Here is a 27,049-nt window from a genome sequence, read left to right as displayed (position 1 = left end):
GGTTGCTATTACATTTTACCCAGCGACTTTAAATGGATAGACCTATCGCATTGGATCCACTGTAAGTACAACACGCAAACGACTCCGCTAGTTATCGATAATGCACCTCGATGAGTTTGTTGGGTTTTTATCCATGATGGCTCGCGTCGATGTTTTCCCTGCGCTGTGGTCATGTCAATGTGGTTTTCTAGAGCAGGAGGAGGGACGTTAGCTCGCTGGCCAAGTCCATTTTTCTTGACAGTTAGCGTTCCTCGGCTAGCCACTGTATGCTAATATTAGCTAACGGGGCTATATGCTGTGATGGATAAAAGGGTGGGAAAGCCGCCCACATTCTGCCAGGCGAGCATTAAATGTTGTCAGGAATTACCGGGGCTCACGGGAGGCTCTAATGTATAGGTAAGTCCCGGTCGGCAGGCTTGTTTAACGTTTAACCTAAATGCGAACGAATAAGTCAACAATGCTAACCACTGGGCTTGCCCATGTAAACAGGCCTTGGTGTCTGGTACACGATTTCTTCGACAGCATCCATCCCTCTACCAGTAACTTCAAAGCCTCCGTCGTGTATCTTTTCGAACAACACAGTAGCATGTGTGGCTGCAGAAGTAACCCATAACAAAACCCTGGCCTTTACGAGACCATTTGGCTCATGTTTGGTCATGAAGTGTCGTGACACAGTCTTGGCATTGGCAGTGGAAATGTGGCAACCTCTCCTCTCTTCTGCAGTCTCTCCCTCTCTCCGCAGTGATTGCCAAAAGATGATCATGATGTGATATCAGGTTCTGGGGACTGGCATTCGTCGTGCATCATGCACAGCAGTGTCTTTTGTTTTGTACTTTTACATCAGTGGGTCCCAAAGTGGGGTCCTGGGACCTCCAGGACTCCTTTAGGGAGTTTCAGAGGGTCCACAGCAAGATGAGCAATAGTTATATTTAACTATTGTCTCACCCTGTAGAAATGAGAGCAACGAGTAAATGTCTAAGGATGACTGTACTGATAACAGTGTCACTCTCCCCACTATGGTTATGACTACAATATATACCGGTCTATACTGGTATATAGAGATGGTCAGTCTTATCAAATGTGGGTTCATGGTCTACTGTGGATCTATTTGGGCGTCCCTGATATTAAAAACTGAGTGGTGACCATTGATCTACAATTTATGCAAATAATTGCTTTCATTTTCATGTTTATTTTGCATGATTTGTATTGCCATGGTTATTGCTAGATTGTTAACAAGCACTGGGTTTTTGAATTGTATAGTTCACAGACCTAATTTCTCTTGAAACATCACTAAATTATGTATTATTGTTCATAAGCACAGGCATCCGCCGTGAACTTAAGACTTGGACTGACAGCGTTGTTGTTGCTCATAGTCAGGTAGCCCCACATTATTATCAGTATTGATTAGCTCCTAGTTTGCCACGAAGGCGTTTGTGATAAGAGCAGTTTGAAGTGAATCCAACAGGGTGGTAATAACCCTAAAGTGTTGTTGGTTTGGCTGCCGGTCAGGAAGGTGAGATTCAATACCAGCTCTCTCAACAAGGAAACAAGCATCCATGGAAAAGTGAGAGTGGAAAGATCAAAGATATGGCAAAAATTAAAGGGAACACTGGGAAAAAATGTTGGCAGGTAAAATTTTTGATGTAAACGACTTCTATTCTGTACTAGTTTCTGTTGAGAGCTCAACAGTATTTTGCGTAAACATGAAATATGTTTTTGTATGTCATAATGAAAATTTTGTATCTAGGGTTTCCCCGAGGCAATGACTTAAAAAGTGCCTCAGAGGGACGGGCGAGCAGTGGTGCCAATAATGAATAGGCTAACCGCAACCAAGGAGCTTTTCCAAGTCAAACAAGGCTTGGCAATTAATGAGATGTGCAATTTCATATTTGATAAGCCATTAGAGGTGTCTAAAGCCACCAGTGATGGCCACATGGCATCATTGGCATCAAATGCATCCACAATTGGCACGTCTGAAATGAGTATGAAAACCGAAAGAAATCCCTATTGAATATACCAGAAACTTAGTCATTTAACACACACAGACACACACACACAAAATAAAATAGATTCTAGATTTGTATGTTGCCACGCCAATACAAGCCTAGTGATGCTCAGTCTGTAGTGATTTAGGTTATCCCGCCTATAACTACAAAGACTCTGTCAGCCACACCTTGCTTTACTCTCTGCTTGTTTGTCTTGCCGTCTACACAACTCCCAGTCGACAATACATTCTCTTACTAAGGAATTTGATTGGGTAATATGGTGATTTGTACAAAATTGTCAACATTAATAGCCCAGAGTTCAGTTTTATACAACCAGCCAATGTAATCTATAGTAATCTGTAGTGATCCAGCCAGAGGCACCTCAAATTATTGAATAAACTCTGCTTTTCCCCAACATTGCAACTCGCTGCCTTGATAAAAATTGTCACAAAGACATGATGGTAGACCAGTAGTAACCAGTCACATTTTTACTGTGCTTACTGAGTCTGGCAAATCAGTGGACTAAACAACACGGTCTTTGCTGCGTGAACTAGGGCCTCCATGACATTTCTTTGGATGTCATCTGAGCGTAAGGTTCTATTGGGGGGGGAAAATGTATTCATTAGTGGACGTTAGTGGAAGCGCTCAGAATGTATCAGGGTATTGTGCCCCCGCTATAAATGTCTGGTGGAAACCCTGGTATCTAAAGTTATTTCACACAGTGAACACCTATGCTAACACTGTGCTAACGTAGCAGATTTACATTTACTGTGAAGATGCTTTGCCATCTTGCACACTGAGATGTTAAACTTTTCATGTACTCGAGCATGCAGCCAAGTCGATCTTGCACGATATTTACTTCTTTACTTTTCCTTGATGAGTTCCCACAATTTTCTGTACTTAAGTCTTTTGTTTTAAAGGCTTGTTTGAGGGCCCGTCATCCTCAAAACTACTGTGAGCATAAGCTATTTTTAAAATACAAATGAAAGGTTGGAGAGGAAGTAGGCCTGAGTAACTTTAACAAATCAACAATGGGAAATGCTAATTGATTGCCGACATTGTTGATAATGTTGAATAATCATTTCTGCCAGTTTTACTTGGTGGAATGTAATGTTCAACAATACAGGAAGATGGGTAAAAATACTGTTTGTTAAGGCTGTCAGAACAAATGTCAAAAAATAATACATTTCCCCATGCCTTCTTGGCTGCATAGACTCTCACTCTCTGACGCTCTCGCAATCTCTTCTACTAGCCTGCTAGTTTGTTTAAAAAAAAAAAACGCTTGCTGGTAGCATCATGGCAGAAAACATTTAATGTGGATTCCCCTCAGTAAAAAGCAATAATCAGCAGAACAACTCAAATCAGTAACAACAATAAGAAATTCAATACCAGAAAGACGGATTCCGGATAGAATTTGATCCATTTAGAATGTGTTATCTCTTCATTCTGCTCTGCTTTCATGTGTTAATATTATCTAAATTTTACCCCAATAGTGGAATGTAGTCGAATCTGGCTTATTTCAGTCAAGTCATACTTGAATTTGATTTTCAGGGGAAATTGACAGCCCTAATCATAGTTTTTTGAAAAATTGCCCATTTATGTTTACTTAAAATGTTGCCTGTCAATTCCATCATGGCTTTCAGGCCTGTGTATGGCATTGCATGAACCAGTGTTTGATTGCCCCACGTTGCTAAAGTTATTACTCAATGAGACTGCACACCTATTTGGATCTCATCATACTGTGATTTTAGAGACCCAGTGAAATACTTCATGACATCATGATGATTGATTGTATTGATAATTGAATCACTTACTTCACTATAGAGCGCTCATACCTCCAGGCAGGTCGCCGGGAGCGCTGCTGTCCAACACACATACACAAGGCTAACAGTAATCGCCAACAGTTGAACCTAAAAAGTGATTAGAACATGTCCTTTCAACACAATAGCACTCCCTTGTAGTTACACATATCTTTTAAATCACTGCAATTGAACAATTATCACATTTCAGTCATAACAGTCCATTTGATACTTTTTTAGCATTGCTCACACACTTCCTTGTTGACTTTGCTTGCTGTCGGTCTTGTGAGTATGGTTGATTGTATTAATGTGAATATAACTGATAAATGTGATTTTTCATACCTTGGACTACCATCATTGGTGGATTTGCTGCTATATTTTACTTCTTGTATTGACACATTTACACAATTTGTTATGTCAGGTGGGAAATATCACAGCCTACCACATATCCTACTTGTTATTACCACTAAGAGGTTGACGTGGCGTTTATTCACAGTCGGCAGTTCGTATTTACTGAACATCCGATGGATAATTGGGCATTGGATGTAAGGTGCCATTGCAGTGTGAGTTATTGTGTTGAAAGGACGTGTTTTAATCATTTTTTTGGATTGTGATTGATACTGTTGGAGATTAGCCTACTGTTTTGGCCCTGTGTATGTGTGTGGGGATTGGCAGCTCGTCCAGCGACGTGGAGGTATGAACGCTCTGCAGTGAAAGAAGTGATGACATTTTCAACACAATCAATCATCATGAAGGCAACAACTAGGAAAATAAGGTCCAGGTTGAAAATAACCACAATTCTCCTTTAACAAAGCCACACAAAAGCCCAGTGTGGGCAAACTTCAAGACAGTCAAGGGCAATCAAGTTCAGTGTAAGGTAGCATGGCTCCACCACAATGCCACAAGCATCTAGCTATTTTTACATGCAAAGAAGTTGGACTGAGCCAAACTAGCATGACAACATTTCTGAATGCTCCTCGGTAGTGTGACAGAAAATAGACGTATAGCTAGGAGCAATTATATTATAATTGCTCCTTGCTTATATTAATAGCTTGCTTAACAAAAGTCATTTCCCATTTCACGTGGTCTTAAATGAAGGACCTTTAAGTGATACCTATGCTAAAATTGTCCATATAATTTAGGCTGTATTTACCAAACTAAAATAATTGTCCTGTTGCAAAGCTAACTTAAGAACTGTGCTCTATGAATCGGCCTACAGCTTTGGCAGGGAGGCATTTTGCTACAGCAACCCATGTGTTATTACCAGAGGGTTGTGTTGCAAGGCAGGATCCAGCCTTTCCAAGATCTTGATCTGTGAGTTTCTTTTTTTAAACAATTTTTTTTAGGCATTTTTATGCTTTATTAGGTAGAGACAGTGTGAGAGATAGACAGGGAGGTCTGAGCCTTACATGGTACGCGCTCTACTTGGTGAGCCACCGGGGCGCCCCGATCTGTGCGTTTCTGACTGTAAAATTGATGTGTTCAGCCTTGAAATGAAGTGCAGTAGAGGCATAATAATGGAGAAAGTTCCCCAATGGAGAAAGGTTGATGAAGGTTGAGGGGGCAGGTTGTGTAGGCACAGATCTGATAGGCCAAAATCTAGAACTCAGAGGCTGACAGGAATAAGAATGACCAGTGTTTCCTTGTTGATTGGCCAACTGCTGATTTTACCTATTGAAAGTGGATAACAAACTGATATGAGTGTCTGACTGGCTGTTTTATTGATGGACCGACCAAATGATTTTCTTAACTGATTCAAAGAGTGACTGACTGGTTGGCTGACTGCTGACTGTCGGGTTGGAAGCGTTTGTGATTGGGGAGATTGTGCAGGTGGCTGAGAAACCTGCTGACTGGCCACTTCATTGACCGCCTCACTTTATGACCAACTGTATTAGGCTTGTTGACAGGCTGCCTGACAGGCTTGCTGGCTGCTTACTTACTGACTGAGTGGGTGTAGAATGTAGAATAGGGAAATGAAGCTGAATGGCTTGCTGACTCACTGACAAAGTAGAAGTAGGTGGTAGATGGAAATGAGGCTGGCTGGTTTGAGACCATAGAGACTGGCTGACCCAGTTTCCACTCCGGCACCAGTTCCTTTCAGTGTTCAATCATGACACAGTGGTTTTCCCCTTCTAGCCCAGAGCTTTGTCCCAGTAAAAGAGCTTGCCCAGCCTGTCCTGACCTAGTACCACTTCAACAATGGTTCTCGAGCCTCACATTTTGCATCACTGCTGTCCGGTCTCCCTCCCAGGGTGGGTTTCCTGCAGATTAAACTTTCAGGTGACCCAACAGAGCGTTTTTTTTCTGATAGCTTACAGGAAACAATCAGGGTTTCAGAATGGCTTCCAATCACCCATGATTATTATTTTTTCCCCCATAAAGCTTGTGCGATCTTACAGTCTTTCCCCAATCTCACTTATATTTTCCCTTATTTATTGGGTGCCTTGCTGCTTGGCCGACTAGCCAACCTATCACTTATTCAATAGTTCTAAAAACAATCAGTAGAACAAGCAGGCAGCCAATCACTCAGGAGAACATACAGTCAGCCAATAAAACACTAAATTGAATTAACAGTGTCTTCGAGTGGCAGCCTAATACTTCACTCAGTGAAGTCCTTAACTAAAATTAGCACTAGGTTTCCTTAGCTTTTCTTAGCACTAATTTCTGCAATAGACCGAAACAGCATAACATGTTTACCCCATCTGTTTAGCGAGGTCTAACATTATATAGCCTACCATTCATAATGTGTGTATTTTGTTAGTAATTTATCTTTATGTTGTTTTTATTTTTGAAATGGGCCTAAATGTTGTAAAATAACTTGCATTCTAAACTATTTCTAATTTAATTTAATGACTGTAACTGATGGTCAATGGATTTATTAGGTATGGTCACCCAGTTTGGCTACATGTCTCCCTTCAGTGCAATCAGAGTTAATCTGCTTGCATAGTGGTAGAGACTGTGTCTAACTGCTAGTCAGAGTTACACTGTGTGTTTCTAAACAGGTGCATTTATGGACACTGTAGGGAAGTGAACCAGGCAGAAATTTTGCTTTGACAGACTCCTGATAAACTGTGACTGTATAAGGGCATCTCGTCAAACTATTATAGCGAAGTGCTTGTACAAGGATACAAGGCAAACTCATTATTTTCAATACCTGGTTCTACTATGTAACTCAAAAGTTGCAAGAAAGTGAAAATGCACAATGTAAAGCCAGATTTATAGAACCTAACCCGCCTAATGGCTCAGTGTTCTGAGGTGGAGGACGAGGAACAACACCTGACATGTCTTTGATCTTGTGTACTTGTGTCCATTGGGCTGTATAACAGACGGCTCTAAGTAGGACTATGTTGACCTGTAACCACCACAACACGTAGGCCTATTCATGAAGTCTGTCTACAGTGTGGCCTCATTCAACCTTCTCAGAATTGCAACTAGTCGCAAACAAATGACTTCTAGTAAGCCGTCTCAGGGGAATCATGCAGTGAAAGACAGGCTGATAGTATCTGAAGAGGAGGGAGGACTGCAGAGCAGGATATGTCTGCAGGAAAAAAGACACACAAAAGAGCTAAGATTTAATACATGCAAGGAATAAAATTGCACTGGTTTATAGTAGAAGACATTTATTGTACATCAAAGTTGTTCATAATTTTCTAAATCTACAAATTACTCCTATAAAAGTTGAATAGGCTATTGTATCCAGAGCTGCATGTTGACACTGGGAATGGTGATTATTAAACAGTAACCCAAATCTGCATGATATAAAGCCTGCGTGATATAAAGCCTGACCCAGTTGTTGTCACCACCTGTTGTACTCTATAGAAGGTGACACCTGTTACCAAAGATCAGCCAATAGCAGATGGCAATGTTAAAGTGCTACAATATTACCTTTTAAGTAAATTACAGAATACAGTCTTGCCCTTTTTGTGTGTATAAATCTAAACTAAGCTAAGCCTATTCAAGATCATAGGAATAACACACATAAATTCTTTATTGGGGCTAATTTCCCTAAAAGCCAGTGAGTCTGAATGGAGCGTGTTAAGAAAAACTGCTGATGTAATGAGTGCTTCTTACTTGGAATGAGGACCGTTTTTGTGAATGTGGAAGTTAATTTCTGGGCTTTTTTCTCACCCAATAAAAGCAAATGGTGCACAACTTTGGTACTACTCTTCTTCTGTAATGATATAAAAGGCATATTTAAAGCACAACATGTGTTGAAAGTAACATTGGAAATTGGTCATGAAGCAGTATGAATTACCTAGATCCATACTCCCAAAACTGATAAAAAATACCTTTCCTTAAATGTCTAGCAAAAATCTCTGTTAGGTCAAGGAAATGTGGCCTGGAAAGAGGACTGGGCAATAATCAGTATTATCCTATCTTTCAGTAGAATAATATTGTGAGGAAGTAATATAGATTTATCATGATACACAATTCTGTTGTCTAATTTAATGATAATAAGCAAATAAAATCTCTCGCAAAATGAGATCTATGATGAGATTGCCATGCAGTTTAATGTGATGAACATCAATTTGACTAGCCTATTTAACGTGTGATTTTGCCTATGTTAGCAGATGATGTTATATCAATATTGAAGATTATTTCTTAGGATTGTTGTGATATTAATGTTTTGCATATCACCCAGCCCTGCTGGAAAGGAAACCTGTCCAGAGCTGAGGCTTCTAGGATCTCATAGCCACACTAGGCTATGAGATTTTGCTAACATTTAATCCTGATTAACACAAACTTTCAAATTCAGGGTTAAATTTCACATTCGTGGCATAGTGATCACAGATGGCAGGGATAGCAACTCAATACTCCTAAGGGAATCTGCAAGAAGCTTTGAAGTGTTTTCCTTCAAGGTTACAGTATAGAGCAGCCACTCTGCAAAATCATATTCATCATCATATCTAGTCATGGAAATTACATGTCAGTGCATAAATAGAGAAATCTGCTTTTAGCTTTCATCTGCACACCAAATAGAGCAAATTCCAGGAAACGATTCAATTAGCCTAGATTCAGTTATTCCATTTTTCAGGTCAGCTGTAACGAACATAAGAGGAGTTCTCTTGATTTATTTGAATGTGTGCCATGTTTTGTTTTTGCTTGGGTTTGCCAAACTGTAGATGCTGATTGTTTATTTAATGTGGTCTTGTTCATTTTTCTGATCTCTTGTATTTTGTATATTTTTATTTTTAGATTTGTCAAAGAGAGCTGTCAGTGTGTTATGCTTGTAAATCAAACAAAACATCAGACCTTACTGACATTGTCATTTCTCCTCATCTCTCTCCAGAGGTAGACCAGTTACACCAGTTGCTTAAAAGCCAGATCGTACCAGGGACAGGCGACATCAAACCGGATGAAACTAGGTCAAACAGAATCAAACCAGACTGACACCAGGCCAGACCGGATCAGACCAGGCTGATCCAGACGACACCGGGCCAATCCAGGAGGCCTGTTCCAGTTTCCTATCCAGGTACCTGAACCGTCTGAGCCTTGACAAGCCCTGTTCTGTATGTACAGTCTGCTCCAACTCATATTTCAGAGAGGCTGAATAGAATCAAGAAAGGCCTATTGATCTAGTGTATAACTTCAGTCTGCTTCCTGTGAGAACTGCCAGTGAGTGGAATATATTAAAGGAAAAATCGACCCTCGGATAGCTACTTTTCCTCTCTTACCACAACTGCTTTGTCTACTTCCACTTCGGTTAGTGATTTCCTACATTTCCCAGAATGATTTTCAACAACCCCCAGAGGACAGTAACTTGTTGCTTTCATTCAAAGTAACAGTGTTTAAGTGTTTCAGGGCAGATTTTTCCTTTGAGTAATATAAATTAGTTCAGTAAATGACAAGGTGGCAGTTTTTTACTCACTTGATCTAAGAGGAAGAGCAAGGAGGCAACAACATTGTCACAGCCAGTTGGAACTGAGGCTGCAGCACATAAGCAAAATCATGTCTACTAGAGACTACATAAGTGCACTTCCATTCACATTGTACATTCATATCTTCATTCATATCTAAACCTGACTGTCCATGCCCATTTTTGGTTCGTTGTTCTTTGTCCTAGTTGCTGGCTTGCGTTTACTAGGGAGTTTTTTTTACCAGGCAAGTTGGGAGCTTTTTAGGAACTTGATACTTGATATTGAGCTTTCTAGGAAGAGGACTAACTGCAATTTTTTTCTCAAAACATCAATGTCTTAAGATTCAACCACTGGATTAATACCCACTAGCAAACCTAAATCTTATGAAAATGTAGACAATTCAAGTAAACATCACATGATTATCACACTTTTCTAATTTTAAGCACATTATAGTCAACAATAAACTGGTGCTGTATTTTGTCTCCATAACATGCCGCTAGCACCCACTGGAATGATATGTTCTTGCACACTAAGCCCTAAATTTAATCACTTACTACACTGTGTTCTATCTATTTAAGTAACCTAATAATTTAACTAGGTAGCCAGCTAAAGGGAAGGCTCTTTAAGCAGGATTATAGTGTTTTGAGTCATTGTCAGCATTTCTGAAAGTGGTTAGGCGGTGCAAAACTGGGTCAAATTCAGCTGGGAAAATATCAGTTGGAGTCACTTTGATTACTTTTGTGGGTTGAAATTGGGTAATTGGGACACACACACACAACACATCACCACTCAGGTTTATTTCTTTCATGAAAACAATATGGTATGGCCTATTTCTCCTGGGGAAAAAAATAATTTGAGATGTATACATGCAGACAATAGCTGCTTCCTGTTTATTCTCCCACCACATTTGATCTAGATGGCATGTTTTGCCCACGGTGTCCAGGCAACACAAACACAAACACACACACACACACACTCGCGCTTGTTTTTATTGCACAATTTCAAAATGACCTCACTGATGATTCGTTGCTGCAAACGTGATGCTTTTGTGTGTTGTGTCCACAGTCGAGGGCTCTAGAGTGGATGGAAGGAGATGATTTTAACACAGAGGCTGTGATGAACATCTGTGGTGAGTGTGGGGACACTCCCTGCCTTTTTTTAAACTTTTAAACACATCAGGCAAGTGTTTTTCAGTCTGTCTTTGGGAAATGTCCAGTATCTTGTTTTTTTTCTCCCCTCTTTTCCATGCATGAGATCTCTGAATGATTTCCAATAGTGTTTATTATGGGTGTAGAGGTTCCGGATGTTTTGTAATCTTTGCCCCTGAAGGTTGTTGTTGCACTCAGTCCCCCACCCTGTCCATGTGTGAAACTCACCCCACTGGTGCTGTTTTCCCTCTTTGATCTTGACCTTTGACCTTGCTTAGGAATTCCTTCAAAAAGCCGGTCGGATACCCTGGGTGCATAACAGAGGTGTTTTGTCTTTGCGCTGCAGATGATCTGATGGCAGACCAAAGGATGGACATCTCGTCTACGATGACCGACTTCATGTCCCCCGGCTCCACCGACCTCATCTCCAGCTCCATCAGCACACCCGGCATGGACTACACCCGCAAGAGGAAGGGGAGCACCACCGACTACCAGTAAGCAGGGTGGGAAGGAGGGATGGAGGAAAGAAAGGAGGGGAGGAAGGAAGGAAAGAAAGAAAGACGAGGGTGGGGGGTAGGAAGGGAAAGAAAGAAGGCAATATGCAAAGAAAAAAATGTCAGGATGGAAAGGGAAAGAAATGAATAAGGTGGAAAGAAAGAAAAGCAAGGTAAGAGGTAAAGGGAAAAGGATAGGAAGGAAGGAGGGAATAGAAAAAAGGGGAGCAAAGAAAGGAGCGAAAACAAGAAAAGGAAGGAAGGAGACAAAAGAATAAGGACGGAAGGAAGGAAAGAGAAAAAGGTGATCGAAAGAAAAAAGCGAAGGTGGGAAAGGAGAGGAACGAAAGAAAGAGGGGAGGAAGGAGGGAGAGAGAGCCAGGAAAAAGGGAACAAAGAAAGGTGAGAGAGGGGGGAGGAAGGGAAGGAAGAAAGACGGAGAGGGGAAGGAAAGGAAGAAGGAGAGGAGGACGGACGATTACTGACCTCATTGTAGTCATAAACCGCACAGCTGTTTTTGTGCAACCAAACTTTCACAGTCTTTTCGTAATCGTTTTCAAAATATGTGCATTATTCAACACACTGAGAAAATGTTTCGTTTCCTTTTTCTTTGCAGAATCGATGGCTTCTCATTCGAGTAAGTTCAAACACGGCTTCACGCTCATAGCTTGTCAAGAGCTCAAGCGGCAAAGGCCTGCGATCGACTGTTTTTTTTTGCACTGTAGAATAATCAATGTACTGGAAAAAAAAACAAAAAAAAACACTGAACCCGCTGAACTCTTTTATTATCTTCTGCTGAGTTAAACATTTCTGAAGTGGAACAGTTGAGTGTGCTATGATGGCCCGGATGAAACTAATATCACCTGTCTTTTTCTCTTTAGTGACATGGACCCAGACAAGGATAAACTGGGAAGGTAAGAATGGTGAAAATGTAGCTTTAATCGTCAATATGCTTTTATTTACTGTAGTTTTATCCCGTTCCCTGCTGCTGCAATGAGCCAATCAAGTTCAACTTTAATCACAACTCCAGAGGGAAAGCACACACATTAGTGGGAATTCTCCATTAGTGGGAATGTTATATCATGTGTGAGAGAGAGATAGAGAGACTGGGTCAGTGTAAAAGAAGTTTAATCAGACGCTACGTAATATTTGTATTGCATCATTATGCACAGTCAAACATAGCCAGCAGCTTTATCTGGTTGCATAAGCTCTTATGTCGTTAAACACAACAAACGGGGTTGGCTGGCTACAGGTTTTTCTGTCCCAGCCGTGGCCCCCGTTCCCACCCCGCCCCTCACTGACCCCGTCCTCGCTCCTTAAAATATTTTCTGTCTCATAAATCTCCCGCCTTGGCTCGAACCTCAAACCGTGAGATTTATGTTTTTTTTTTGTTTTTTTTTTAACCTTCTGAGGAGTTTCCCTTCGCAACGCTCCCTCTCTAATCTTTCTCTGTTTGTCTTTCCAGTGACCAACAGGGCCGGATAAAGAACGCCAGGTATCAAGCCTCCTTCTTTACCTTTACCTTTCTCTCTCTCTCTCTCTCACATACTGTATCATTCTTTCTTCCCCTCTTCCTCTCACTCATACCCCCCCCCGGCCCTCTAATCTCTCCGACATGAATTAAATGTCACTCCGTCCGATCGGAAGACAGAGGCCGCTTTGTGTACGTTGATAATGCGAAACTTTATACATTGAAGTGTATAGATCAGAGTATTATGTGGAACTGAGGGACTGTAAGAGCACAGCTAATGGCTGATGACAGGCCCTCTTTCTCCTCTGTGGAAAGAACTCTCCTTTTCATTAGCGGCTGGTGTAGCCAAGGTTGAAGTGAAGGCAGAGCGGACAGGTCGGATAGACGCAAGGATGTGTTCTTAGAGTCCTGAAGACGCATAAGATGGCATTTTGCCTTCCGTCTGAAGAGCGACGTTTTCTCGGTACTTCGATGGCTGATCTGTATCATGCTAGATTAGATTGCGAGATGCCGGGTAATTCGCAGAGCAGCTTCTTTTACAAGGATGCCAGCCGCTGACGGATAACTTGCCTCATCTTGGTTCTCTGCTCTGTGTAGTTCTAGGATTCTTTATAAAACAGGTAAAGTGCCCCGAAACGCATAACCGAGAGAACTTACTTGGATAGTATACGAGGAAGCCAGGAGTGTAATCGGTGTACGCTAACGGCTAGCCGCCTGCTAACGCCTTGCTGGGCTCTCCCCCGTCCACAGAGAGGCCCACAGCCAGATCGAGAAGCGCCGCAGGGACAAGATGAACAGCTTCATCGACGAGCTGGCGTCCCTGGTGCCCACCTGCAACGCCATGTCCCGCAAGCTGGACAAGCTGACCGTCCTGCGCATGGCCGTCCAGCACATGAAGACACTCAGAGGTGAGGGGGGAATGGACGGGCGCATTGGCGGTTGGGTAAACAATAGGTTGAATGGTCGGGACTGTTCGGAGGCACGGGACTGCTTGGGGGTGGCTGGATGGAGAGAGAGACAGAGACAAACTAGACAAACTGAAGTGGATCTGCAAGAAGTCCCATTTTGTCATACAGATGAGAGAGCTAGCTAATTTAGAGCCAACAGAAATGTCTAGTGCAGAGGTGATTTATCACCATGCAACATAATACTGCTTTGTCATTGCTTTTGGTTGGGGAACAAAATGTGTTATGATGGCAGTCGCTCACTCGTAGCACCGTCATCCATCTCCGAGCAGTTGAAAATGGGAGGGGTGGGAGGAGGGGCGCTTGTTTCCAAGGGTTTATACCCGGAGAGTGAGCTTTGAGCGCCGGAAATCTCAGCACCTGGCCCAGTACTCGGCTGAGTCATCGGTATTGATCAATAACCCTTTCAAGTCTTCCTTAACGGACCTTTAAGTTTACTGAAATTCTGGGTTCACAGTCGACTTGGAAGTAAATGTAAAAACAGCAGATTACAGCTTTGACTCACTGAATGGTTCTGGGAGGGATGCAAAGTGATATCATGTGCAAGCGAAGGGATATAGTCATTCTGAAATTGTTTTTGCCACGTTTGAGATGTAACTTAAGAATACGCACGGGTGTGAGATGAGTGTTTGCTGTTGTCTTTAGGTGCAGCCAACCCCTACACAGAGGCCAACTACAAGCCTTCCTTCCTCTCAGACGATGAACTGAAGCACTTGATACTAAGGGTGAGTCCAGTACCGAGGATTAGGCATCTAAAGGTCATGACGCACTGTCGGGCAACATTTTGAAGTAGATGCAACAGTACTTTTTTCTTGATACTGCACTGTGTAGTCATTCATGTATCTCCGTCATAGTTAAATACAGTGTTGTCTGTTTGCATTGCTTCAAAAGGTTTTCCACTGAATTATTGTAACGTTATATTGAAGCATTTATTGTCATACAAAAAAAGTCAAAATATGCATTATGGAGCTGAAAAATGTATCCTGATATCAAAATAGGGGCCCATAATGAAAAGTCGGCAGTCTGTTCTTTTGTCTCATATTCTTCTGATCATATGAGACTCTTTTTCTGCTGATTAGTCAACAGCAGAAACAGCTAACTTTAAGTCACTGTCACTTAGACGTGACACATTATGAGGACACGACATTTGTGAAAACCCCATCAGTATATTTCAGTGTTTTCTTTGTGTTTGATCAATCTAGGCTGCTGATGGTTTCCTGTTTGTGGTTGGGTGTGATCGTGGCAAGATACTCTTTGTATCTGAGTCGGTCTACAAGATTCTCAACTACAGCCAGGTATGCTGACAGTGACAGTGACAGTGCACAGTAATGTAGAAACTGCCTTGTCAACAAACTGGGTATCATAATCAGCCAACTACTGTATATAGTCATTGTAAAATCTTTTACATGTAGTTCATCACAACTTTTGTGATCTCTTTTATGCAAAGTCAATTATTCCCTAAACAAAGGCTTGCAGTTTTGACCTATTTCCACTCTCTTTGTGCAGAAAAAAACCCTTTATATCTTTTTCAATAATGCAAAGAACAGTGAATTTCCCAAATCAGCAGAATTTTGCCACAGTGAATAGTCTAATTAAAGCTCTTGTCAAGCAGCAGACCATCACAACTTCCTATTCCACTTGGAACTTCTGCGTATCCCAGCAGTTTTACTGCAAATTAAAGACATAAATTGCCCCGCGGTTTCTCAGAAAAGCCACCACATTACATATTTTCTGTAGCAATAATCACAGCAGTAGTGGTGCACCGATTCCAATTTGTCAGAACTGATGAGTCGGCCGATGTGAGTACTCATCCGAGGATCACTCGGTTAACTTCAATTCATGCTGCCTGTTAATGGCCTATTATAAAACTACAGAAACAAGTGCTTCACTTGATCAAAATATGCACTGAAAATACATATTCATAATGCTACTAAGTAATGCGCCTTGAAAAGTGTCACAAACGAACGTGGCTCTTATTGAGTGCTCAGCTCAAGCACTAATAACGCCTTCCAGTCAAAAATTCAGAATAAAACCCATATTGATGAACAAGAGCTGCATTTTTTTGAGTAATGGAAAGAACCTAAGTGAATATATTTGAAGTTGCTCTACAGTGAATGGAGATTTTCTTTACCCAAAAAGCCCCGTTTACGTCCATTATTCTTTTTACCAAAAGTGACGGTGACAGACTTCACACTTTTATTTTGAAGGCGGAAATGCCTCACTTCCAGTATTATTCCAGCCCTCTTTGGCTTGAGGAAGCTGCTTCACATCTCCAGACACCTTAGCTTGGCACAGCTGGTACTTTGCTTCACTGAGATCAAAGAACTGCCATGCTGCAGACGTTTTTCCTCCTGCTAGAAAAGTATTTTATTGCACCGAAGCACAGCTCATTAAACAGCTGGTATCGGGATGGCTTCATTTGCTGAGTATGATCTTCTTTGGAGCTAAATTGGCACTGATTCCGATACTACAGATACTCGGTGCACCTCTACACAACAAAACTCAGTGAAATACTAGAGGCAGCTGTGGATTGTCTTCCCTTCAGACTAGATCTTGCCCCAGGAAGCTTGAATGTTACTAAAACTAATGGAAATAAACTATTAGGCCAACATTTAAACTATCGGATTACCTATTACTAGGAAGCAAATGTCATTAGTTCTGCACTTGTCCTCATCAGTTTATGCCTAGTGCCGGCCTTCTCTCTTCAGTTCTCTCTGTCCCTCCATTCCCCCTTTCATTTCCCTTCTCTCTCTCTCTCTCGCTCTCTCTGATATTATTTTATCTCTTTCCCACCCTCTCTCCAGAACGACCTGATAGGTCAGAGTCTGTTTGACTACCTTCACCCCAAGGACATTGCCAAAGTCAAAGAGCAACTGTCCTCTTCCGACACGGCCCCCCGCGAGAGGCTCATCGACGCTAAAAGTAAGCGAGCACAAACACACACACGTTTTTACAGAATTAGGAAGCTGGTTAGTGATGATTTCTCATGCAGGTTCTCCTTCTCTTCCCCTCTGACCTTTATGTCTAAATCTGCAGTGTCCCTTAAAAGTACTGTTATCAGATACTACTTCAAGGTACTAAAAGACTCAAAATGTTGTGTGTATTTCCAGCCGGTCTTCCAGTGAAGACAGACATCACCCCCGGTCCGTCCCGACTCTGCTCCGGAGCCAGGCGGTCGTTCTTCTGCAGGATGAAGTGCAACAGGCCTTCTGTCAAAGTAGAGGACAAAGACTTCCCCTCCACCTGCTCTAAGAAGAAAGGTACGACACTATTCTTTTTTTTAAAGTGTTAAAGTCATAAGGAAACGGCATTTCGATTGGTGTCATGCTTGTGTAATTCGATGGAAGTCAGTGTGATTTTGTACATTTATTTAGCAGCTCTTTCTCTGTTTCTGTGCTCTTGAAAGCGTCTCCCCCGACATTTCTCATGTTTTAGTCCCAGTGGAAAGCCCTTCACCCCATCCTCCTTTGGACACCACACCAGGGATATAACATAATTAATTTCAGGATATCAGGTGGCTCTTTGTGTTCACATGAAAAGGAAGACTCCCTGTGTTCCTGGTTTTCCTCCTTGACTATTCTTAGTGTTACATTCCCCCCTAGACCCAGGAAGCACACCTCAGTTAGCATGGGAGCATCGCCGTTACACAACCAAGGAAGTCCGCCTCTTCACACACCATTATTTATTTATTTAACCTTTATTTAACTAGGCAGGTCTGTTAAAAATACAGTCTTGCCCCACATATCCCCCTCCCAACGCCATAAGTTTAACATTGACTCCTCCCCCCAATGTCCCAAGTGTAAAATAGAGACAAGTAGTCTCACCCATTGCCTGTGGTCTCGCAGGAAAATACAGCAATTCTGGCAGATTATAGGGCGGGAAATTAATAAGATCCTATCTATTACTATAGAGTGTGATCCACTATGCATGTTACTTGGGATACCGAATGGCTTTATTACTGATAAATATAAAGGGGAAACTCTACAAAATGCTAACATTCTGTGCAAGAAAATGCATTCTTTTGAACTGGATAACAGACAAAGTTCCATCTAAAACATATTGGCATAAGGTCATACGTGAATATGTATCATTGGACTATTTGACATGCATGTTACATCGCAAAGACAATGTATTTCGTAGAACATGGGAGCCTTTTATGTCATATATTGGTTTAGATATCTCTGCTATTCTTACAAGAGGGTTTATGTAGTATGGATCTGTGTGATACCTGCTATGTTATTTTTATTTTATGTAATTCCTGAGTCACTTGCCTGTTTGAATGTGTGGGTCTGTGAGCCGAGATGTTCTGTTTTGTTTTGATTTTGTCCCTCTTTTAATTGTTATTTTTGTTGATGTGTGTTGCTTCGACGTCATAATGTTTTCTGAATCAAAAATCAATAAACACATGTATATACAGTACTGTGCAAAAGTCTTAGGCATATGTCAAAGAGATCCATAAAGCGAAGATGCTTTCAAAACGAATGAAATGAAAAGTTTCTGAATATCAATTCAGAAATGTTTTTTACAATAAACAGCAGTCTACTGGCACACTAATGTAGAAAACAAATAAACATCTAAGACTTCTAAGAAATGTATATAAAAAATCTAGGGTGCCCAAGACTTTTGCACAGTACTGTATATAAAAAAAAATACAATCTTGCATGTAATAGTTTAGAGTTGGAGTTAAAGAGCTAAAGAACACACAGACATAACCACACAGTTCATAAATCACCAATAGATAAGATGGATAAGCACGATAAACAGTATAAACGGTAAAAACAAAAGACAACATGGATTCTCTCAAATTTGACCAGGTTTTGCAGATATAAAAAAAACCCTGCAAATGCATACTTTGATACTGTATTTGACTGTATTTCCATTATTTAAAAAATCTTCAGACAACTGTTTTTTTTTGTTTTTTTTTACTTCATTGACGTCTCAGTTGAGCACTTCCGCTTTCAACCCCATTAACCCCACATTATCAAGATCGATATGAATTGCCGGTCTGCTGTTGAGACTGTTTATCAAAATATCGCAAGTCTTTTATCTCGTTGCACTTCCACTTTCCGCTCAGCTCGTCGCCTGGTTTGAGCCGCAGCCGCCTCAGGGCAGATAGAGCATATGGCCGGCTGCGTGTTCGCTCTGCTCGTTACCCGACAAGAGCCGCTGGAGTGTAAACTGAATGTCTTTAGTCAGGAGAACTTTTTGCAGGTCATTTAAGCAGAGGCACGCAGCCCGACATCGGCTGTGTCACCGTTCATGTTGAATTTTTTAGTGTTTTAGATGAATATTTCATAGAGGAAAACTTTGTTCCTCCTCCTGATGTTGTGCTTTGTGTGCCAAATGGGAAGAACACAGTTATTTTCTGAACTGGCGCAACCATTCGGAGTCACTTGGAGATACAGTGTCTTGACCTAAATACTCACATTCATGTTACGGGGCAGGAAATGTAGATTTCTAAAGCGATCAATAACCAGGAACACTTTAGGCTGTGACAAGCTTAAAAAACTGGCTCATATACAGTACTGTGCAAAAGTCTTAGACACCCTAGATTTTTTATATACATTTCTTAGAAGTCTCAGATGTTTATTTGTTTTCTGCATTAGTGTGCCAGTAGACTGATGTTTATTGTAAATTTTTGATATTCAGAAACTTTTCATTTCATCGTTTTGAAAGCATCTTCGCTTTATGGATATCTTTGACATATGCCTAAGACTTTTGCACAGTACTGTATATCTTAGGCCGACCCTGAGCATTCACCCAAGCTGACTTCCTATCTTGGGTCCTATAAATATATGAACCATATAAAAAAAATATATTACCTATAAATATATTTGGATATATATAAGTCAGCAATATAGGCCAGGCTTTACAGCAGCACAGCTAGTGGAGTGACACCCCATTGTAATAAGAAAAGACGCAAATGTTTGTGTGAAAGGGATCGGTTTTAATTTCTTATGTTGTATTACATTACATGCACTTACTGTTCACATGCGTGACTCAGCTAATCAGAACTGAGGTCAGGGAGTATCTGTTTCATAATACCAATACGAATACACCCTGCTGCGTTTCTCTTCAGCGACCCGTAAGCATCTTCATCACCCACACAGTATGGGATGGCCTCCCGCCAACTCCACCACCAATTATAACCTCTAACTCCCCCTCTCTCTCTCTCTCTCCGTCTCTCCTTCCTCGCTCTCCGCAGCGGACCGCAAGAGCTTCTGCACCATCCACAGTACGGGCTACCTGAAGAGCTGGCCTCCCACCAAGATGGGCCTCGACGAGGACAACGAGCCCGACAACGAGGGCTGCAACCTGAGCTGCCTGGTGGCCATCGGCCGGCTGCACCCCCACATCGTCCCCCAGCCCAGCCTGGCCGACATCCGCGTCAAGCCCACCGAGTACGTCTCCCGGCACGCCATCGACGGCAAATTCGTCTTCGTGGACCAGAGGTGAGGGAGCGGGAGAACGTGGGGGGGGGGGTTTAGCAGATTGTGTGCGTGTGTGTGGACATATTTCGTTTTTCCTTTCCATAGCCTTTGAATGCTGCCTACTTTTAAACAACCCATCTGGACTCTATCATCGATTCGATTTTCTCTCTCCGTCTCTTCAGATGGCAATGGAACTGTTTCTCTTATTTCTTTCATTCTGCCAACCCACACTGTTTTGCCATCTTTTCATGCTGTATAATGACTAAAAAGCTAAACCATAATCCTCAACTGTCCCTCTGCCTGGAGAGTATGACTGTCATTCATTGCTGAGTTTCAACGCAGACCTTCCAAATAGCTAAACAAAAGTTTTGCGGACGATCAATGTGTCTGGGAATTCTTCAATTTCCTGGATTGCCATTGTTTTTATTCGCCAGAAACAAGTAGTTGCCAGTAAACCCAAACTCCCTCTGTTTCCTTTTCCACTCCAGAGCCACAGCCATCCTAGCCTACCTGCCCCAGGAGCTGCTGGGAACCTCCTTCTATGAGTATTTCCACCAGGATGACATCGGCCACCTGGCAGAGTGCCACAGACAAGGTACCGACTAGGGACATGAAAAAATGAGCCAAGGACTTAAACGGGTCTCAATGGATGAGTGAATCAGATCTTTGTCCTACACTTGCCTAACTTACCTTGCATATTTGTGTTTCCGCCCCCCCCCACAGTGCTACAGATGAGAGAGAAGATCAACACCAACTGTTACAAGTTCAAGATCAAAGACGGCTCCTTCATCACGCTGAGGAGCCGGTGGTTCAGCTTCATGAACCCCTGGACCAAGGAGGTGGAGTACATCGTCTCCACCAACACCGTCGTGTCGTAAGTACTGATCTACGCATCTTCTTGAAGGCTGAGAATTTGTATTTACATTTTTCTTCCTGTGAATGAACAAAATGAATGTCAAGGAAAACACTCAGGATGTTTCTTCTTGTGCGTTTTTCCTCTCCAGGTGTCCCATGATGGAAGGCTCAGACTACCCTCAATCTGCCGCCTCTCCACAGAGCATGGACAGTGTTCTCACCTCAGAAGGTAAAAAAAACACCACCTGAACCTTTTTAATAAAAAGACGTACCAGCCCATCAAGTGTGGCTGAAAAATATTCCCTCAACTATTTTGCCCACATCACTTTTTCATGATCGCCTTGCTGTGTGTGTGTGTGTCGTTCAGCAGGCGGAGGAAGGCGGGCGCTGCAGACGGTGCCCGGCATCCCCGGCGGCACGAGAGCGGGCGCCGGCAAGATCGGCCGCATGATCGCCGAAGAAGTGATGGAGATCCAGAGGTGAGAGCAGACGCAATCGCTGTGTTCCAAATCTCAAACCAGGCAGTCTAACCGGTAGGAAATTGGAATTTTATCGGGTCCTTGAGTGGAAAACTCCTGTGGCCTAGATCCTAGTTAGATATCAGAACCCGGTCGCGATATCCCGATATTTTATTCTCAGCCCGAACATCCTTCATTCAACTCCAGAATGTAACCCGTATACCCGTATCTGATACCAATATGAACTGACAGTGATGCTGAAAAATATGCGTGTGCACATAATAACAGCAAACAAAAGACGTAGCGTTCGTTTTTTGTCTCCAACGTGTTTTCGGTTTCAGTGTGCGCCGTCGGCTGTTTGTCTTTCTTTCCATTGTTGTGTCTCGCCGCCGCCGTGCTAACGCTGCTCAGCCAAGCTGCTGTCGCACCAAAAATTATGACAACGGCCTCAGGTTGAATGATGCAACATTTACTTGTCGCCATGGCAACGCCGAGGGATTGCGATACGAGCGTTCGAACGCGAGTCTCTCGGAGGTCTCGTGCACATGCCGCTTGTTGCTGTTCACACCGATTTAGAAGACGTCAGATCTGCGTCACATGAGGGGAAACCAAAATGAATAATGACTTTCTGCGTCAGTGTGCATGTAGCCTTGGTCTGCTTTTATCCATGTACACACACTGAAACATCTCTCTCTCTCTCTCTCTCTGTCAGGATCCGAGGCTCCTCTCCCTCCAGCTGTGGCTCCAGCCCTCTAAACATCACCAGCACCCCTCCGCCTGATACCTGCTCCCCAGGGGGCAAGAAGGTAACGCACACAAACACACACACACACACTCGTAGCTTCCTCCTCCATATAGTATCGGTTTTTGTTATGCGAAACTGGAGCTTCTGTCACGTTTCTTCCGTGTGCGAGTGCGCTAGCTGGTCTCAGGATATCAAATCTTCGGTGCGGTTGAAACCTGAGCTGTGCGTGTCTTTCTCTGTGGATCGGGAACAATATGCGAGGAGTCGCGTTTCAAAATAAGATATTCACAATTTGGAAAAATTCGACGCCACTCCGAAAGTAAATCTCACTGTGTAATATTACTGAAGTTATTGGCGACCATCTGATGGCCTAAAAAAATCTGTTTTTGAAATATCGCCAAGTAAACAGACATTTTGTCTGTGGTAGGAGAATGCATATAATGAGGTTGTTGTAATTGAAATGCACCAAAGACCAAAAGAGAGACGTCTAACTGAATCCCCAGACTGACTGACTGATATTTATCTATGACAGTTATGCATATTTATTACTGGCACCATTTACCACATCAGAAATTCAGATTCCGTTCCCTTTCCCCACCGACTTGTGCAGAATTTGTTGTTTTTCTCTCACAAGGGCAGCAACTTTTCAAATGTGACACTTCTTTCCCATGGGCATCAACACAAGTTCTTTGAGGAAAATGTTTGAAATGAAACAGAAAGAAAGAAATGTGATATGCGCCTCGTGTCTGTGCCTCTGCGGTTGAACACTAATTCCCGTCTTTGCTGAAAACCGATCTGTGTGTGTGTAGATTCAGAACGGAGGGACACCCGAGCTGCCGACCACAGGGATCATCCCGGGACCCGACTCTATAGGGTACCCCTACTCCAACCAGTCCATCATGAGTGAGTCTCACACACACACACACACACATGCCATAGGATAAACTTAATCCAGCCTGTAATATTTTGATTGAGTCGAACACATGCAGACTTACTGTTCTCTCACAGCAGAATACCCCGAATCCATCCAGTCAGTTATCGAGTTTATCCGGCTGTATTCTCATCTTCATCCATGTCCCCCCCCCCCCCCCCAAATGAACCTAACCGATTGTTCCTCTGTCGTCCTCCGTCCAGGCGACAACTCCCACCTGAGCATAGACATCATGGACGACCCGGGCTCCAGCAGCCCCAGCAACGACGAGGCGGCCATGGCGGTCATCATGTCCCTGCTGGAGGCGGACGCCGGCCTGGGCGGGCCCGTCGACTTCAGCGACCTGCCCTGGCCTTTGTGAGGTCCGGCGGAGGAGGAGGAGGAGCAGAGAGAGAGAGAGAGAGACTCCCTCGTAAACGCCAGAGCCACCGGTGGAGAGAGTTCAGTCGGGTTGTGCGATGGCTGCCAGGTTCCCGCCCCTTCTAAAGAGATACACTGCAAAACATATCCCTCTTAACAAGTCATTTAATCTACTATTGAGTTTTAAGTGTTAGTTTTCTTAAATCAAGTAAAGTCTGCCAATGAGGTGAGGCAGTTTCACATCTTTCTAATGTTAGTCATTGTCACTTCTCAGGAAAATTCTTGAGATGAGTGAAATGGCATTTGAAATAAGTGGAATTATCTCCTCCCACTGGCTAATTTCAGAAAAATAAGATTTTAAAGCTGCACTAGGTAACTTTCCACATTGGCAAGAGAAAAATTTGAACTTCAGTACCCAGAAATCCTGTAAGGTGAAGGTCAGTAAACTGCACACAACACACTCCGGCCGCTCTGTGATGCTTTATACCAAAGATACAAAAGAGACGAGAGAGGAGAAAATCTAACGCTGGTGAGTCCGGCTTTCTCTGGACGGAGACAGTTTGGATTTCACGCTTAAATTTAGGGCAACAGGGCAAAACTGCTGTCTCTCAATTAGTGTGGATGGGACTCTCTTCCCTGTTGCTGGTGTGTTTTTACATACAGATATCGCCTAGTGTAGCTTTAAGACTCAATATAAGAGCAAATGACCTGTTAAGATCATTCTTTTTTGCAGTGTTTGTTGGCTGAAAAGCAAGGCTCTCCACAACACCGCCCAACACTCTGAAAACAGGCCAGCGTGGAATCACAAGTTACAGGATTCGCGGCGCCGACATGGCCGCCGATCAGCGCTTCGGCGACTAAACTCTGTCTAGCGGTGGCTCTGGGCCCTGTCACACGCCAGGTCAACACACAACCAACCCTAACCCACACAAGGACTCTTGACAGCTCCGTTTCAAGGACAGCGGTTGAAATCTGGGACTTTAGATAGGGAGGGGTGGAGTGGTGTCGGGGGACAGCTGATTTCCGCCTCCCGCCACGGCCCTTTTGTAAGATCTGTGACTGTATTTTAAAGAATCTTCTTGTAGCCAACAGAAGGAAAGGATTATGTCGTACCAACATGGCTCTGGTGATGCTTTGGAAAGTAGTTGGAAGATACTTAGGGGTCCTTGGTTAGAGAATGGACCCTGTTTAAGTTCCTCAAACCATAAAGTTTCCCCAAGAGCGTCTAGTTATCAGCACCTGGCTGAGGATGAAACCTTGTTAGTTGAAAAAAGCCACTTAGCTGCCGTTTCCATTATTTGATTATAACCATAACATATCACTATGTTTTCTGTAGTTTTGACATATTTTGCTCTGTCATTCTAAACCCAATTTCTCCTGAGTTAAAAAGTACAACTGATTCTACCTAAAACTACCTGTTGTATTTGCTGAAGAATTTAGTTGCGATTACGCATTCTAATGCCAGCCCAAAAAAAAAATAAAAAAAATCATGCAGTTATTGCTGTTGCAGACTGCAATCTCAATGACCTGCTTTGTTCTCTCATGTGGTACGGTGTGTGTCTGTTCTCACACACAGTTTGCCACAAAGTCTTTACAGCGTGTTCAGTTCCACTCAACAGGGAATGAGAAAAGATAACAGTTGGAGTGCAGCTCTGATGACTGTTACAATTATTTTGACAATAATGGAGAAAATCAGGTTCATTTCATCTGGTGGAAGCAGCAGCTCGGTGTGCTCGGTGTGCACGTGTGTTCCCCCCCCCCCCTCATCCACTAACAATGACACTTCACCAGCTCCTTGTGAACTGGCAGTAAACCTCCTACAGTTGATTCTTTGCCCTCTGTGCTTGTCAGAGCAACAGGAGGGCTCTACAGTTTGGGCCAAGCTACAGCAAAAAAAAAAAAAACGTCCTCCTGCAGAAATACATTTATCCAGGCAAAAACAGATTCCCCCTCTCTCTTTCAAATATTTCACCTCTTTGAGGAGCGCTCGGTTTATCTCTCCAGATCATTTACCAGTCTCAAAAGACGGCAATTCAATTGCAACCCACGATAAATCGAGCGTCCCTCGTGTTTCCACATGGAAAATGTTCTCGGCCACCGTTTCACCAAGGTCTGTTCCTTTCCCACTACTCTCTAGGGGGAGAGGGAGGGAGGGCAGATGATGGCAGCCTCGTTGCCATTGGCCCACTAACACAGAAACTGGGTGGTGGGGTGCCAACTTAATATCCCATGAAACACTCATGGTAGAGTTATTCAGACTTTATTCCCTAACTAACTCTCGAAACAGGAGGGCTAAATCGGATCACTCCTGATTTATAAAGAAAAATGCAACTGATTCTGACTGAAACAAATACCTCTCAGAATGTAATTCTACTGCACAAAGAGAATTTGGAGAGTTGAAATTCGACTGGGTTTTTGAAATCCTACAGTTACTCTTGGATTTGGTCTCTCGGGCACTTAACAGTACGCTGAAGTACTGCGGCTACAATGTAAACTGTCAATGCAAACTACCTTAAGTCGAGAGGGCTATGTGATCCAGACGGGGGGCGCGTGAAGCAGCAGACGGACAGATACACGTCATAGAAATGAACGGCAGTACTCCAGCAAAATAGGACTTTGTAACGGGGATAGAGCTACTCTACTTTCTCAGCGGGGGGAAAGGTAAGAGCGTCTGAATGGTTTCAGTGTCTGTTCTCCTACATGATAATTTAGTATCCTCAACACAACCTATCTCTTAAACCTCGCCGGCCACCTTGGAGCGCGCGGGCCTAAATCTTCGGATTAGAGGTTGACATTCGAAGGGGGGAAATCGTATTTAGCATCCTGTCCCGGTTCAAATTCGGTTGAAAAAACATTTACACAAGTCCACACGATAAAAGAGTACTTACCCAAGTTTATACTCGAGGCTTCGTGACAGTTAGAGCACTTAAATCACTTTGGTTCGAGTGTGCACACGGTTGGGTCGCGAGAGCAAAAGCTGAAAAGATGTTGCGCGTGCCCCCGTCATCCTCTAATACTGCTACTAGCTGGCGAGGTTACCTCTGTATCTGTTCTAGTGGTATTTTTCTGTTTCAATGTTTTTACGCTACACACTACAATAAAGTGCCCCCCCCCCCTTCCCCCTTGTCGATATACCCCTCCTCTCCCCACCTGACAATAATGTATCAAATCTTTAAATATTATCATGTTAAGAGTATACTTTATGCAAATATATATGAGTATGATGAGTGTATTGTATGTATCAGCAGTGAAATATTTTTAAAATAAAATTATTTGTTTCTGTCATTTGTCGACCCTGTGTCACTACTCTGCTACTGAAGGTGTCACTGTTTTTAACTTTTTTTTCCCCCATTGGAACAACAAGGCTTAGTATTGAAGTGGTTACAGAATTATGCCCTTAAACCAATATGTAGACAGATCAATGGTTCTCAAAGCCAGAGTTTATGGTAGAAACAGTAATTTACAAATGTATCATATTCTAATATTTGTGACAAATTCTGCTTTAGTCTCTAGTTTTCTTCCAGTAATAAATCAAGAGAAATGGGCTGA

The 27,049-nt window shown here is 42.7% G+C and overlaps 1 protein-coding gene across 3 annotated transcripts; it reads left to right on the top strand.

Moving 5' to 3' along the window:
- Positions 1-26,744, top strand: bmal1a (basic helix-loop-helix ARNT like 1a). 3 transcript variants are annotated; one of them, XM_071524346.1, is made up of 20 exons: positions 1-61; positions 9,075-9,257; positions 10,708-10,771; positions 11,137-11,284; positions 11,901-11,921; positions 12,166-12,198; positions 12,750-12,779; positions 13,506-13,663; positions 14,366-14,445; positions 14,923-15,015; positions 16,525-16,642; positions 16,831-16,980; positions 19,926-20,172; positions 20,640-20,746; positions 20,875-21,022; positions 21,156-21,235; positions 21,377-21,485; positions 22,177-22,270; positions 23,019-23,112; positions 23,344-26,744. In XM_071524346.1, exons 3-20 carry the CDS (start codon positions 10,726-10,728, stop codon positions 23,499-23,501), a joined length of 1,914 nt encoding a protein of 637 aa, XP_071380447.1. In that variant the 5' UTR covers positions 1-61; positions 9,075-9,257; positions 10,708-10,725; the 3' UTR covers positions 23,502-26,744. The 3 variants fall into 3 exon arrangements, with proteins under 3 accessions (XP_071380447.1, XP_071380446.1, XP_071380445.1); XM_071524345.1 differs by having other exon boundaries at positions 20,875-21,025; XM_071524344.1 differs by having other exon boundaries at positions 20,875-21,025; positions 21,374-21,485.
- The last annotated feature ends 305 nt before the right edge of the window (positions 26,745-27,049 follow it).

The sequence above is a fragment of the Centroberyx affinis genome, unplaced genomic scaffold, assembly GCF_046629955.1.
Source record: "Centroberyx affinis isolate AG114_WGS23_722 - 3 ecotype Tasmania unplaced genomic scaffold, CSIRO-AGI_Caff_v1 ptg001184l_1, whole genome shotgun sequence".
In the NCBI taxonomy this organism is placed as follows: Eukaryota; Metazoa; Chordata; class Actinopteri; order Beryciformes; family Berycidae; genus Centroberyx; species Centroberyx affinis.
This window is presented reverse-complemented; position numbering and strand designations above follow the sequence as displayed.